Raw genomic sequence first — 15357 nt, forward strand, 5'->3', positions numbered from 1 at the left:
AAAACAGCCTTTAATGACATTCCCTCATAGAAATCCAGTTTCCATTATAGAGTTGAACCACGTAAATCTATGCAAGTCAAAAACCCCACCAAATTCAACCATGATGTTCCATGGAAGATGCATTGGCTGTAGTCCATTTTGTCCTTTACCTCTGTCTTTGTTTTTCTCCTTCCCTAGTGAGTCCAGTTTCTTTCTCAAAGATTTCTTTCTCTTTTGTCCATCTGTAAACAGTAAAAGAAAGAGAAATTGTAAAAACAAGTATATACGTGTATTTTACATTACTGATAACCAAGTTTGAGCAAAAGCCTGACTTTTAATTTTACTCCTAATCTGGCATTTTAAACAGAGTAATGACTGAAAACTACACGAAAATCCTTGCCTTGGATTGTACACATAAGGCAAATCTTGGTGTATGCTCTTAAATTTTGTTTCAATCATGGAAAGTACAGGGAGCTTACCTCCTTCAGAAGTCATTTAGTTTTGACACTTAGATGTGTTTGCTTTTACTATTATATGAGTCTCTTCCTAATCTCCATGCTTATGCAAACCAATGTCATCTTGAATTAAATCTCCATGAGAAGACAGTCAACAGCACATATGGCTTCGATATTCACGAGCTAGTAGAGAGTAACTGGATAAGGAAATGAATTTGAGGTCTAAAGAATTCAAATAGAATTACTGCTGCCTCATTTGCAGACTATGTGACTTTGGACAAATCTCAGTGTCTTCATCTATAAAAAGGGAATTTCGTGGAGTCGTGAGAATTAAATAAAATGATGCATATAAAGTGCTTAATGGGGAGCTTGACATATGTCCATAAATCCATACCTGATTTCTTTTGGGGTGTTGCATGGTATTCCATGGTATAGCTATACCATAATTTAATTAAGCCCCATTAATGAACATTGGGGTTGTATCTAATTTTTTTTTCTAGAATAAGTAAGGCAGTAATCCTTTCAGCATTTTTGTACTTGCAACAGATGTCCTTAACTGGTTAACTCACCAAATAATATAGATACCTCTCATATCAGTAGGCAGCTGCAATTGAATTCCTAGGATGTCATCATAAAACATTGGCAGGCATCACTGCAAGAATGCGTTTTGGGATAATGCAGCTGTCAACTTAATGTGTGGGAGGTGCCAATCAGGAATCCACACTGCTATCAAACAGGAGAAAGGCCGCCCATGCCACAAGAAAACTCATGTTTCAGTGGGGGATTAAGAATTGCTGTTTGTTTTCCCCAAGAAATACTTAAATGTGTAGCAAAGAGATTCAGCCCAATAAAACTTAAAGGCCAGACTGATACCAGGAAAAGACAGACTAAGCATCCTTAAACAGAAATGGGCTTTCCTAGCATCCTCATGGGGCGCCAGATGTTCCCAACGCCTCCTCTCTGACTTTTTGGAGGCAAAGGACATCACAAGATAATCAACAGGCACACTCACTCCCTTCTTCCTTTCAAAAAGCAAAGAAATGTTATAAAAATGATTCTCCTCCCACAAAATGGGAATAGTTCAGAAGAGTCTTTATTCTTGCAGGCGTGAGACTTGTGCAGGTGAAGATTATATAAATCAGCTGAGATGCAGCAAAGGGCCATCGGTCTCTTTTATCATGTGTGTATGTTCCTAACTTCAGGGTCTAAAAGATGATGTCTTGTGATGATCGCTCTACAACTATAAACGTAATAAAATTCATTGAGTGAAAAAAACAGATGATCTCACTATAGGGCCTGCTGTGACTGATTACATACAGATAGACAATAAACATACGAACTGCACAAGATTCTAAGCTGTTCTCCAAATAGGACTGGCAGGTCTTTCACTTCGTAATACTGCGTTCATCACTAGTTCATACTACCAAATAAATTTGACTGTAACAAGAGTATATTTCTCTAAAAAGTCCTGTCATTTCTTCATTTTAATAGTTGACCCAGAAGAATAACTAAGCCATATATTACGGCTTAAGAAATTTTTTCATAACCAGTGGACAGATACTAAATTTTAAGTAAGTTGTCGAAGAACCAGGATATATATATAGGCTAGGGGACACTTTTTAAAGATACAACAATTTTTTTTGGCTGTGCCTGGGGCATGTGAAACTTCTCAGGACAGGGATTGAACCTGCACCATAGCAGTGACCCAAGCCACAGCAGCAACAACACTGGATCCTAACCCATTAGGCCACCAGGGAACTCTGATTTTGTAAAACTTCTTTTAAATTAGAGGATGTATGATATATAGAGATGTGTATAAATATAAACATACAGTTTAAGTAATAATTAGGAAGTCACCTCTCACATAACTTACAGCCAAATTCAGACACAGACTACTGTACCTGAGGAGCCCTCTGTACGCCTCCCCCCCACCTCCCGTTCCCCAGGTAATCGCTGGTCTGACTTTTTGCAATATCCATTCTCTGCTTTCCTTTATATAGTTTTACCATCTATGTGTGGTAAAACTATAAAAAGAATATAATTTTGTTTTTCCTAGTTTTGAGTTCATAGAGATGGAATCATAATGTAGGTATTCTTTCTTGCCTCATTTATTTCCTCCATCAGTCCTTTCTGAAATTTATCTTGTTGAGGCAGGAAACTATAGGTGATTGCTATACAGTGTTCTTCCGAATGAATATACCACACTTCATTTACCCATTGAATTGTTGACGGAAGTTTGCGTTGTTTCTAGCTAGAGACTAAATGGGATGGATGGGGAGTTTGGGTTTGGTAGAGGCACACTATTATAATTAGAATGGATAAGAAATGGGTTCCTGCTGTACAGCACAGGGAACTATGTCCAATCTCTTGGGGTAGAACACGATGGAAGATAGTATGAGAAAAAGAATATATATATATATATATTATATATATATATTATATATAATATAATATTATATATATATATTATTTTATGTGTGTATATATACGTGTGTGTGTGTGTGTGTGTGTGTGTGTGTGTGTGTATGACTGGGTCGCCATGCTGTACAGTAGAGATTGACTCAAAATTGTAAATCAACTATACTCTAATGAAAAGAAGAAAACTTTTGTTCACGTCTTCCTATGTAAGTGTACAAAAATCTAAGACTGGTTCTTAAAGTGTGCTTCTAGGACCAGTAGCATCAGTATTGCCTGGGACATTGTTAGAGTCACAGATCCTATGGTCTCACCCCAGACCTACTGAATCAGGAACTCTGGGGTGGGCCAGCAAGCCATCCAGGGGATTCTGGTTCACACTAAAGTCTGAGAACCAAGGTTCTAGGGTATATATGGAGAAGCTGCATATCCAGGCCAGGGTGTATGCAATCTTAGGCTTTAGCAGGTAACATTGAACTCTTTTCCAAGTAGTTTTGCTAACTTATAGTCCCACCAGTATGAGAGTTTACGTAGTGCCGTGAGGATAATGTGTATTTCAAGCTCCCAAACTCCAAACCATATCTTGAAGCCTCCTTATAGGAAAAATGTGCTCTTTGTGAAGGTTGACCTAGCATAAAAAATACTTAAGCTATTTACAACAAATATTATACTTTTTACTTAATTAAACAAAGGGGAATGTTACTAATAGGCAACTAGATGAAGTGATGGGTCATGTGCAATAATGTGTAAGAAGGCACCGCTTTAGGATGCCATTTTCTCATTTAACATCCTCAGGAAAATGGGGAGTTCCCACTGTGGCTCAGTGGGTTAAGAATCCAACTTGTGTCCATGAGGATATGGGTTTGATCCCTGGCCTTGCTCAGTGGGTAAAGGATGTGGTGTTGCCACAGCTGCCATGTAGGTCACAGACAAGGCTCAGATCCGGCGTGTCTGTGGTTGTGGGCTGCAGCTGCAGCTCTGATTTAACCCCTAGCCTGGGAACTTCCCTATGCCACAGGTTTAGCCATTAAAAAGAAAAAAAAATCTAGAGCTGTGCAATAAAACTGCTCATGCCTTCTCTTTTCCCAATGGTTTGCTGATTGAGTCTCCAGCTTTTTTTTTTTCTTTTTTTGTTTTTCTTTTTTTGTGAGCCACTGCTCACAGCAACACTGGATCCTTAACCCACTGAGTGAGGCCAGGGATCAAACCCTGATCTTCATGGATAACTAGTCGCATTCATAACCCGCTGAGCCACAAGGGGAACTCAGTCTCCAGTTTTTGAAGAGCGCCTTTTCTTCCCATAAGGCATAGAAAATCTTCCCAGGAGACCGCCGTATTATGGGCCTGCAACCATACAGAATAGTTTGTGCTCAACCAATTCATCAGATGTCAATAAGTGTGATAAGGGCCATTCCACCTTTAAAAGAAATTCAAGATTGCTAACTATCCATACTGCACAGTGATATTTTTACAGGGCAAATGGTGATGAGCAACTGCTTACTAAGTGGTGCTCTTAACCTCTACCTGTGCTGTAATGAGGAAAATGTGGTGCCTACTTGACAGAAGTGACATTTAAGGCCAGACAGAGGGACCAACATGTCCAAGGTAATATAGAATTAGAGAGGTAAGAGAAATGCACAATCTTTAACTCTAAACACTGACCAGGCTTGGCATGAGTCATTTTTTCATGTATGATATTATCTAACACACATCGACACACAATCCGCTGAGGTAGCTGTCTGATTGACTCATTTTACAGTGGAGGAAATTAAAATCAGAGGACTAAGCAAACTGTCTAAAAATCACAGTACTGGTATGTGGTAGAGCTGGAATTAACCCCCAAATTCCAGCTCTTTTCAAGGAGCCTGGCTCTGTCTTGAGAGGGGTGGCTAAAAGGAGAATCCAGATACTTGTGATGAGAAGCTGAAAATCCTTTGTTTAAGGTCACTTTGCCTCTGCATCATGAGAGATGGTGCTAGAGGTGTTTGGAAAACAATGGATGCTCACTTGTGAGGGTCTTTTATACCCCACCCCGACCCCCTGAAGCCTGAGGGATGGACAAGAAGATGGCTAAGGCTCCTTTCTTCACGAGGCAGCTGCAGAGAATGGGTGTAGACAGGCGAAATTCACAGGCACACCTGGATATGGGACATCAGCATTTACCTCCCTCACTTGCAGAGCTCCGTAAAGATTACATCACTGGAAAGAAGAGATCTCCTGCACTGAGATATGAAAGGAACTCAAATAGAAGTTACCAAGTGTAACTCTGGGGACAAAGCCAGAGTTACGCTTGGTTTTGATGTTTCTACAGCAGTAGCCCAGTGGGTGCAAAATGACCATATTCAGTCACCTGCTTTTCAGGTGGTGTTTGGCCCGGCTGGTGATTTATAAAAACTCGAGCTCTAATGCTCAATCTTGGTAAGTTCACATACATATCAGGATTTCTACCCTCTTGAGAAGTGCAGGAGAGCTGACAGCACTGGGTCCCACACTGCTCTCACTCATTCCAAGCCTAGACACCTATAACCCTGGGCCATGGCACACCTGGCCAGCCTTGGAGTCTGCAACTCCATCCTAGCCTCCAAAGAAGGGTCTAGCTTGTTTCGAACCTTCAAAAAATCCCTGCTGAGAGAAGTTTGAAGGAATGCTTTTTGGCACCACCTCTCCCACTTTTCCCAACCACAGCTGCCTTGCTATTGACTTGGAGCAGAAAAACAGACGCTCAGGGAACTCAAACCAAAGGAATTCACAGGCAGTGAGGGAAGCTCCGTTACAAAGCGAGGAAAAAATGATATAAAAGAGACACTTGTGTGGCAAAATGGGAAGTGGCCCTTTAGAAACTACATACAATTTATGCCACAGTTTCTCAGCCGTGGCACTAGTGCCACGTGGGGCTGGATGGCTGTTTGTGGTGAGGGGCCGTCCTGTGCATGGTGGGCTATTTAGCAGCATCTCTGGCCTCAATTTAATAGATGCCAGAGCACCCACCCATTCTCTGGTATGACAACCAATAATGCCTCTGGACATTACCAAATATCCCGCAGGGACAAAATCACTCTGGTTAAGAACCACTGGTTTATGCATAACTCTACCTAGAGAACAGCTATGGGCTCAAACCATGTGAAACCCAAACTATAAAACATTCACATTTTCCCACTTGTCACAATGCTCAGTTTGTACCCAACCTCAGTTTCTGCTATAAACAGAACAATCTAAAAATGTTTCTCAATTGCTGAGGCTTTATATATTACATTGAATTGTGTGCACAGCAACAATTTCTTTCAATTTATTAAGAATTGTGAGTCTGCCTATACGTATCTTTTTGCCAAATGCCTAATTGCAGGTAGGGGAATATTCCTTGAGTAAACAGACTTCTATTTCTTTCTTTTTTAATTTAAAAAATTTTTTGTCTTTTGTCTTTTTAGGGCTGCACCCGTGGCACATGGAGGTTCCCAGGCTAGGGGTCTAACCAGAACTACAGCTGCCGGCCTACACCACTGCTCACAACAACGACGGATCCTTAACCCACTGAGTGAGGCCAGGGATCGAACCTGCAACCAACTCATGGTTCCTAGTCGAATTCGTTTCCGCTGCATCACAACGGGAACTCCTTTCTTCCTTTCCTTTCCTTTCCTTTCCTTTCTTTCTTTCTTTCTTTTTTTTCGGCCACACCCATAGCATATGAAGTTCCTGAGCCAGAGACTGAACCTGTGCCACAGCAGCGGCAATGCCAGATCCTTAACCCACTGTGCCACAGGAGAACTTGGAGCCTTCTATTTCTTTATTGGAAATGTTTTTTTCTCTTTTAGGTGTGGGGCGCCAGAGTGAGTCAAGGTGAACATTTTTTTTTGATGTTTTTTATTTTTGCCATCATAGTTAGTTTACAGTGTTCTGTCAATTTCTACTATACAGCATAGTGACCCAGTCACACATATATATATTCTTTTTCTCACATGACCCTCCATCATGTTCCATCACACGTGACTAGATACAGTTCCCTGTGCTCTACAGCAGGATCTCATTGCTGATCCACTCCAAATGCAATAGTTTGCATCTACTAACCCCAAACTCCCAGTCCATCGCACTCCCTCCCCCTCCACCTTGGCAACCACAAGTCTGTTCTCCAAATCCATGGTTTTCTTTTCTGTAGAAAGGTCCATTTATGCCATATATTCGATTCCGGATATAAGTGATATATGGTAGCTGTCTTTCTCTTTCTGACTCAAGTCACTCAGTATGAGAGTCTTGAGTAGGGTGAAGAGTTTTATGAATATGGATTGTGAATGGAGTGTCTTCAGCATTCAGGGAAGACACAGAGGCCATCATTTCTTCCACTTTTTTTTTTTTTTAAAGAAAACCAAACACAGCAGATGCAGAGACTTACTGGCCAGCCCTCCATTGGCCACAACAAGGATTCAGGAGGAAATTGGAGGAAGATAATTTTGTCAGCAACTGGAACTGTTCAGCAAGGGAATGGACGGCTTCACAAAAAAGCATCGTTTGTTGTGGCTTCTATCTTGGCTGCTCTTGGGCTTGCCCTCTGCTTCACTCTGGGGGAAGCCACGTCGGGAGAAACTCTTTGCAAAGGGCCATGTACCGAGGAACTGGAGTCTCCAGCCAGCAGCCATGTCGGGAGCTGGACACTGATCCTCCAGCCCAGTCAAGCCTTCAGATGCCTGCAGCCCAGGCTCAGCTTAACAGCAACCTCATGATTCAGAATCCGAACCAGAACCACCAGGCTAAGATAGCCCCAGAAACTGTGTGAGATAAGAAATGTGGTTGTCAAGGCGGAGCAGGGAGGGAGCGAGATGGATGGGAAGTTTGGGGTAGTAGGTGCAAACTATGATACTGAGAATGGATAAGCAAGGAAGTCCCACTGTACAGCACAGGGAACTCTATCCAATCTCCTGGGATAGACGATGATGGGGGACGATCTGAAAAAAGAATGTATTTCTGTACAGCAGAAATTAGCACAACATCATAAGTCAACTATACTTTATCTATATCTATCTATCTATCTATATTATAGGCTGCACCTGCGGCATACGGACGTTCCTGGGCCAGGGATTGAATCTGAGCCGCAGCTGCAACCTATGCCACAGCTGTGGTAACACCGGATCCTTAACCCACTGCGTTGGACCAGAGATCAAATTGTACCACTGCAGAGACTACACCGGATCTTTACCTGCTGTGCCACAGTGGGAACTCCAACTATATATTTTTTTTTCTTAAAAAAAGGAGTGTTTTGTTATTTTTTTAAAGAAAAGAAAAAAAAAAGATGCTCAGCTAAGCGCATGTGGTATCCTGGATGGGATCCTGGAACAGATAAAGGATATGAGTGGGGAAACTGGTAAAATATGAACAAAGCCTGACGTCTGGTTGACACTAATGCACCAATGTTGGTTTCTTAGGAGTGTTAAGTGTACCAAGGTTACAAAAGATGTTATCATTAGGGGAAACTGGGTGAGGGGCAGCAGAGAACTCTGTATTATCTTTATAACTTTTCTGTAAATCTAAAATTATTCCAAAATGAAAATCTTATTTTTTTTTACAGAGGTTCTTTTTAAAATTTTTTCCCATGGATATATTTTTATTTACTAAAATTTCCTTTTTATTTCCCCAATACATTATTTCTTTTTTCTACCCAGGCACCGGATGTATTCAAGTAAAGGCTGAAGACTCATTTGTCAAGCATGTGAGAAAGTGGAGGCTGAACTTTCTGGCAAGAAGGTGACTCACAAGCCAGATTTTCTGACCTGGTTGAAGCTATTGAAATAATCTTCCTGTTCTCATCTCCCTGACCTGAAAGAAAACACGTGTCTAGGCCAATAGAAAGCATCCATTATATCTGCCATTCTGTATAGCATGTTTTCTGGAAAGGGAGTGGACAGTTGAGAAGCTTGACTGGATTTGTTTTCATGGCTCTGGTGATGTTTTCATATGTGGCTGATTAGATTATCTTAGGATACCGCCTATGTCTTAGGTTCTCTAAATCCCTTTTCTGCTTAAGTTATCCAGACTTGGTACTTGTCATTTGTCTCTGAGAACACTGATGAGTACAGACATTTATTTATTTTTCATGTTCCCATGGCTATTCTGATAAATCAAAATATAGCTTTGAAATTACATCTATGAAAGTACATTAGGTGAGGTTTTTTTTGTTGTTGTTGTCTTTTTAGGGCTGCACCCACAGCATATGGAGGTTCCCAGGCTAGGGGTTGAATCAGAGCTATAGCCGCTGGCCTACGCCACAGCCACAGCAACACCAGATCCGAGCCGCGTCTGAGACCTACACCACAGCTCAGGGCAATGCTGGATCCTTAGCCCACTGAGCGGGGCCAGGGATTGAACCTGCGGTCCTCATGGATGCTAGTCAGATTCGTTTCCAATGAGCCATGATGGGAACTCCTCATTAGGTGAGTTATATAATCTCTGGATGTTTTATTAAGGGTTTATTAAAATTATATTTAATCCTTTACTAAAACTAAAATTCATCCTTTAGTCCCATCTATATGCCCTTTTGATGGCTTTCAAGACACAGAGCTCCCAAAAATAAGGCAAGAAAAAGACTAAACCAGATATTTTATTTCTAGTTTGGAGCAGATTTATCAATGAAGTAATAATATTATTAATGGCCCCTGGCGCTGGAGGGCCATTCATGGACCCATACTCTATTTCCTGTGTTTTCTAATAACTAATATCATCAATGCAAGTTAATGTAGCCAAATAAATCACTATTGGAAAAGAGATAGGGATTGATGAGATCTGGGCAACCAAACCCCCGGTCAAGATCATACCTCAGGAGGGAGTTCCCTGGTGGCCCAGTGGGTTAAGGACCTAGCATTTTCATTTCTGTGGCTCACGGTCACTGCTGTGGGGTGAGTTCAATCTCTGACCCGGGAACTTACACATGCCATGGGTGCGGCCAAAAAAAAAAAAGTTCATATCCCAGGAGAAGTCGGGCTGGACACTGGAGTCAGTTACTGCCATACCCATGCTCAGTGGAATGAATTCAAAATTGCCCCTGCTACTCTGAGTTGCCTGCTCCATATTCAAGGTGCATCCTCAAAGACAGAAGGGAGAACAGCCCTGACGGGAAGGAGTAGTAGTTACCAGGAAAGTGGCCACCTCTGTTTCCTGGCAGGAAATGTGGAAACAATCCCCACACATGGGAACCAAAGAGACCAGTGCAATACTCTATCCTAAGAGCTGAACTGGGATTAACCTCAGAGATTTAGGACAGGAGCCAAGGCAGGTTTCTCTCCGTTAATAACAAGTAATCTCTGTTAAGGGGTGTTTGCCAATGAACATGATGAATTCCTTGTTTGGGGCATATTATTTGTAACTATAATAGTTATGCATTTAAAGGCATCCTCCCCCTAGAAAGCAGCTTCATCATCCCCATACGTGGATCCATCCACTGCCTCCCCTCTGCCTCCATCCACCATTGACAAAGGACGTGTTGTAGGTGAGGCTGAGCTAGGTGTTATGAACGCAGAGGAATACGCACTATCTCTGCTTTGGAGAAACTCAGAGTTGAGCGCCAAAAATCGAAACATGGAAACCTCATTATAGCAAAATGAAGCAGTGCTTCAGGGGAGAGGGCTACTAGGCGGGAGATCAAAAGCAGGAAGGTGGTTGTCCTCAGCTCTGCGTGGATAGGCTCACGTTCAAGTTCAGTCCTAAAGGATGACGTTACCCTTCTCAGGGGCCTTTGAATTTGGGTGGGGGGTTCTCTTAATAAATCACATGGCACTGCTTAGTCTAGGAAATCCTTTCTTATCCTAAGCCTCTTAATGTTTTATTCCTAGTAATCCAAACGTTTATCAAGCAAGCATTCTACTGGTGAAAAAAAGATGAGAAAGTCACACATTCAGGGGTGGGTGGATAGCTTCTTTAGTGGGAACTAGGGCTCAAGAGAGTGACAAATAAGAATTCCGGAAGAAAACAATCCACCCGGGAAAAGTGGAAAACCCTGCATTCAAGCCCAAACTGGTTCGATCATTCAGTCAACATTGACTCTCACTATAGATGTAGATATTCATGTAATTTTCAAGAAATCTTGCATGCTATAGACTGTTGGTTATTGAATCAAATCTAAGGTCAAAGTTTCCATTTACGTATCCCTTCATCCTTAGCCATTCTTCCATTACCCTTGATTGAAGGAGAAAGCAGGTAGAAACAGGATGATTGAGTCCTTTTTGGTTTAAATCCCAATGAATTAAACACTGTTTCTTCATCCTGCTAGCACCTTGTGGATTAGAGTTTTCAAAATCTGTTTCCCAAGTTTCTATGTTTCTTGGGGAAGGAAATATTTATGGTATTCCTAAGCAATGCAGATGCCTCTCTTTAAAGCCCAGGCTCCCCAAAGTACTTGAGAAATGCACTAATCCCCACAGTTTACACGTTGAAGTGGTGGTGAAAGTATCAAGGCTGTGGTCAGAAAATAAGAACATTCTGTGAGTCTCTCACGGTTGTAAAGCGAGTCGGCTCTTGGAGGTCACCATGCTTCTAGCTCAATTAAACACGAAGAAACCTTTTCCATTTTGTACACTTTATTTGGCTAGGTAATTAGTTCTGAAATTTTTCTCAAAAGGGAAAAAGAAGGCCTTGTAGACTCTGGACCCACAGAGCAAGTGTTTTTCTATTACACAAAAATCATTGAGAGATCTGATTTGTGGAGCATGGCTTGTTATTCTACCAAAATGTGAGGTAGGGAAGCTGTCTGCATGGCTTGGATGCCATGGGTTTAAGAGCTCAGCTATGGTTTCTCCTTAACCAGGCGTTCTTCGTAATCACTGCTTACTGTAATAACGGGTGGCGAACAAATTATGCCCTAGAAGGATCTTTTCCTTGCTGTCATTTTTTCCACTTTCAAGTGCTAGGAGCTAAAAAAAAAAAAAAAAAAGGCTACAAGCTTGTGTTCCAAAGGAGCAGCCCTGCTGTTACCTTTTCCTAAACTAGGAGCTAGCTTGTCCTTCCAGGCTCTTGAATTTGCATCTCTTATTGCACATTCCTTAAGGTGAAAACTGTATTTTTAACTTCGTCTATGTAGCTATTATATTTGCAGAGACGGAAGTTTCCAAATATCAGAGCAAGAAAAATGACCCTTGGCGAATCATTTCCTTAAGCTATATTTGTTTCCTGGAGCGTGAAGAAAAGAAAGCAGGTAGGAGGACAAAAAGACAGAAGGCCCTCATCCCAAGATCCCAAGAAATACCCTGGATTGTTAATTCAAGGAAATGAAACTCATTACTCGTTTCAAAGCCAAAGCTTGCAGTTCAAGTTGAGAAGGTCAAGTCAGACAAAGGTGTCTAAACATGGTGTGATTTCTGACCTGTGCAAGGGGCTAATGCCACCGACCTTCTTTGGACAGACATTGTTTTGCAATGAACAAGTAAGAAGGAATCAAATTGTCTTTAAGTCATAGACTTTAAAGCCTTGGAAACTCCTCCAAATTTTTGCCATGAAAAACAGCAGCTCTCACACATTCTGTAAGTTGGACGGATGCAATTAGATGAAAACTATTAGGCTCCTCGTCCTTTCCTTTCTCATTCTTGTTTATTTTTTGGTTTTGGGCCATGCCCAGGGCATGTGAAAGGTCCCAGGCTGGGGATCAAACCCATGCTATAGCAGCAACCTGAGCTGCTGCAATGACAACACCAGAGACTTAACCAGCTGTGCCACAAGGGAACTCTCATTCTTTTCCTTCTTCTTCTTCCCTGAGCCATTTGAAACAATTTTTTATGATAGAGAAATACCATATAAATAAATGGGCTATTACTGAATTTTAATCCTTTCCATTCAATTCCTTAAATATTTCCTGAGCAGCAAAAGCAAAGCACTCTGTTAGACACTAGTGCAAATCAATGGAGTTTGGGTTTAGGAGACACAAACTATTGCATTTAGAATGGATAAGCAATAAGGTCCTGCTGTAGAACACAGGGAACTGTATCCAGTCACTTGTGATGGAAAATGTTACGAAAAAAGAATGTATATGTGTGTGTGTGTGTGTGTGTGTGTGTGTGTGTGTGTGTGTATAATTGGGTCACTTTGCTGTACAGCAGAAATTGACAGAACACACTAATAAAAACATTTTTTAAATGCAAGAATAGTTTCCTCCCGATTGCGTGTTTGCAGTGGAAGAAGATGACATTGCTATAATGTACACCAATAGTTTCTAATCTAAATTCATCTTTCTCCTACTATACCCTCCATCCAATTTTTTCTTTCCCTATTTTGTTAGGTGCTCACCCTCCCTGGGGTCATGTACCCTGGGAAGAGTCCTCACTCCGGGCGCAGGAAAGGAATCTTGCCAGTATTGATTTCGGCCCTGGCAGATGGTGTAATTCTAGGGCTTAAAGAAAGGAGGGACGCATGCTAGGAGGCAGCAGTGACAATCCTTCTCTGTTATTAACAAGATACTTGCTGAAGAGTCACTGCTCTTCTCTGCCTCTTTATGCTGCCACAGAAGCAGTGATGTCGGTGGCTGCTGCAGCCATTTTGTGACAATGAGGGCAGTCAGCCAAAGAACAAAGTGCCTCATGATTATGGCAGAGAAGAAGGATGGAAGTGCACTGAATTAATGAGTCCTGGAACCAGCCTATCTGTGGGCCTCTCGGTAAGAAATACAATCAATTTCTTTGTTATGTAAGTCACTTTTGGTTTGGTTTCCATCATTGGCAGCTAAAGCATCTTAGTGGTGGATAATCCAGAACTGTTTGTCTACCTACATTTGCACCAGCCTTGTCATGCAATGCTAGGTAGCCTGAAGAAAACCATCCTTAGAAGATTTGCATTTGTGTGCTTTGGGTGGCGTCTAAGATATAAGCAAGAAGGGTAAAAGGAAGATCAGATTACAAAGAGCTATACATTTGTAAACAAGTAAAGTCCTTAAAAATAAAGATAGCTAAATTCTCAGTTATCAAACCAGATAGTAATAATAAAGCCAGTAATCCACCCATACTGGAGACTGACTTATTATTAAAATCACCCAGCTGGTGCATAAGTTACATTTCTATAACTTGCGTGAGGACATCAATCATTAAAGCAACTCACTGCAATATTGACATTTCTTTCTTGTTTAGTGCCACCAAGGCAATTTATTACTCACTTTGAAAAAAATCTGATCACAGATAATACAAACACTAAAATATCTGAGAGTTATGAAGGTCAATTATTAAGAAATGAAACTAAGATACTGAAGAAATTGAAATGAATAGGATGGTATACTTGATCAACTGCATGGATAATAACTATAAATTACTATATTAAATTAATCTTAATCTCTTAAATCAGAGGTCAGCAAGCTTTTTTCTGTAAAGTTCCAGATAGCAAAGAGTTTTGGCATTGGGGGCCATATGGTCTCTGTTAAAACTACTCCATCCTGCTGTTGTAGCACTAAAGCAGACTTCAACAATACAAAGACAAATGAGTATGACTGTGTTTTAATAAAACTTTATTTACAAAAACAGGCAATGCGCTGGATTTGGCCTTCCGGCTATAGTTCGCCCTTTCCTACTTTAAGTGAGGACTCCTCCCCCCCCCCAATAAACTATTTTTCCAGAGCTTTCCACCCATAAAAATTTTATAAACACACACTAATTAACTTTTTAAGTAATCTTGAGGGCTCAATTTAAAATTATCTAGAAAGCTTGATTGTTTAAAAAAACTTGGTATTTAATTTCAATTAATATACATTTGCCTTTGTTTTGCCCATGGGGAAACAAAGGAAGAAGCAAGAATGGAAGCTCTTATTCATATTTCAAGGATGGGACATTCTTTATAACCATCAAGTTTACCTCTGGGCCATGCTCCCAACAGAGAGAATAGTGTAGTCTTGAAATCTTTGAAAGGTGCCAGAATATTTCAGAAACAACAGTGACAAAAGTTTTGTTCAAGATGCCAAAAACTTGTGCAACAATAGCTGCCACTCCAACAAAGAAATAGAAATATATGTAAATGTGACCAGGAGGGACAAGACCTCAGATAGAAAACTATATCGTCTTAGAACCATAAGGAAGCCATTCTTGAATATGAAGGCACGGAACACATGGCTTAAATAAACATATACTATTGCACTGGCTTGCCTGCTTGGCACCAGAAAAGACTCACACAGCAGTATACTTTCGAACTTGACATGGCAAAAGTCCTGGGGTACAGAGCAGAGAATCCAAGAAGAAAACTTCAAAAGAACTTGCAGGGAGACCTCTCTGTCATTTCTGGGTTTTCCTGGAATAGGGAGATGAGGCAGCATCTATCTGTAAAGGTCACCAAAGGTCACCTGGATAGGATGAGATCCGCTGCTCCATGTTTGAATACAATGATGTATCTGTGCTTTCCCTGTCTGCTAAGAGCTCCTTGCAGGTGTGGAGGACTTTGGACAGGACAGCCTAACTTCCATCAGAGGTTTCTGCCTCTTTAGAACCTAAAGCTCCGCATAGTTACCTCCCCTAGGCCAAATGCCCAGTTTGGGATTAAGAGAGAGAGGGCAGGGAAGCAGCGTGGT

At 41.2% G+C, this 15357-nt stretch overlaps 1 protein-coding gene across 13 annotated transcripts in view; it reads right to left on the minus strand.

Moving 5' to 3' along the window:
* ARHGAP6 (Rho GTPase activating protein 6) overlaps window positions 1-15357 on the minus strand; it is a 530728-nt gene that overhangs the window by 65376 nt on the left and 449995 nt on the right. For all 13 annotated transcript variants that reach the window (XR_014835149.1, XR_014835150.1, XR_014835151.1 and 10 more), the window contains exon 3: window positions 150-221. Coding sequence is in view for 8 of the 13 variants with exons in the window: in XM_021080043.2 (XP_020935702.1) it covers window positions 150-221 (72 nt within the window). In the remaining 5 variants the exon portion in view is untranslated. The remainder of the gene's footprint in view (window positions 1-149; window positions 222-15357) is intronic.

The sequence above is a fragment of the Sus scrofa genome, chromosome X, assembly GCF_054392235.1.
Source record: "Sus scrofa isolate SSC_HxYL_T2T_F1_AM1 chromosome X, Sscrofa_HxYL_maternal_Yorkshire_Landrace_v2.0, whole genome shotgun sequence".
Lineage (NCBI taxonomy): Eukaryota > Metazoa > Chordata > Mammalia > Artiodactyla > Suidae > Sus > Sus scrofa.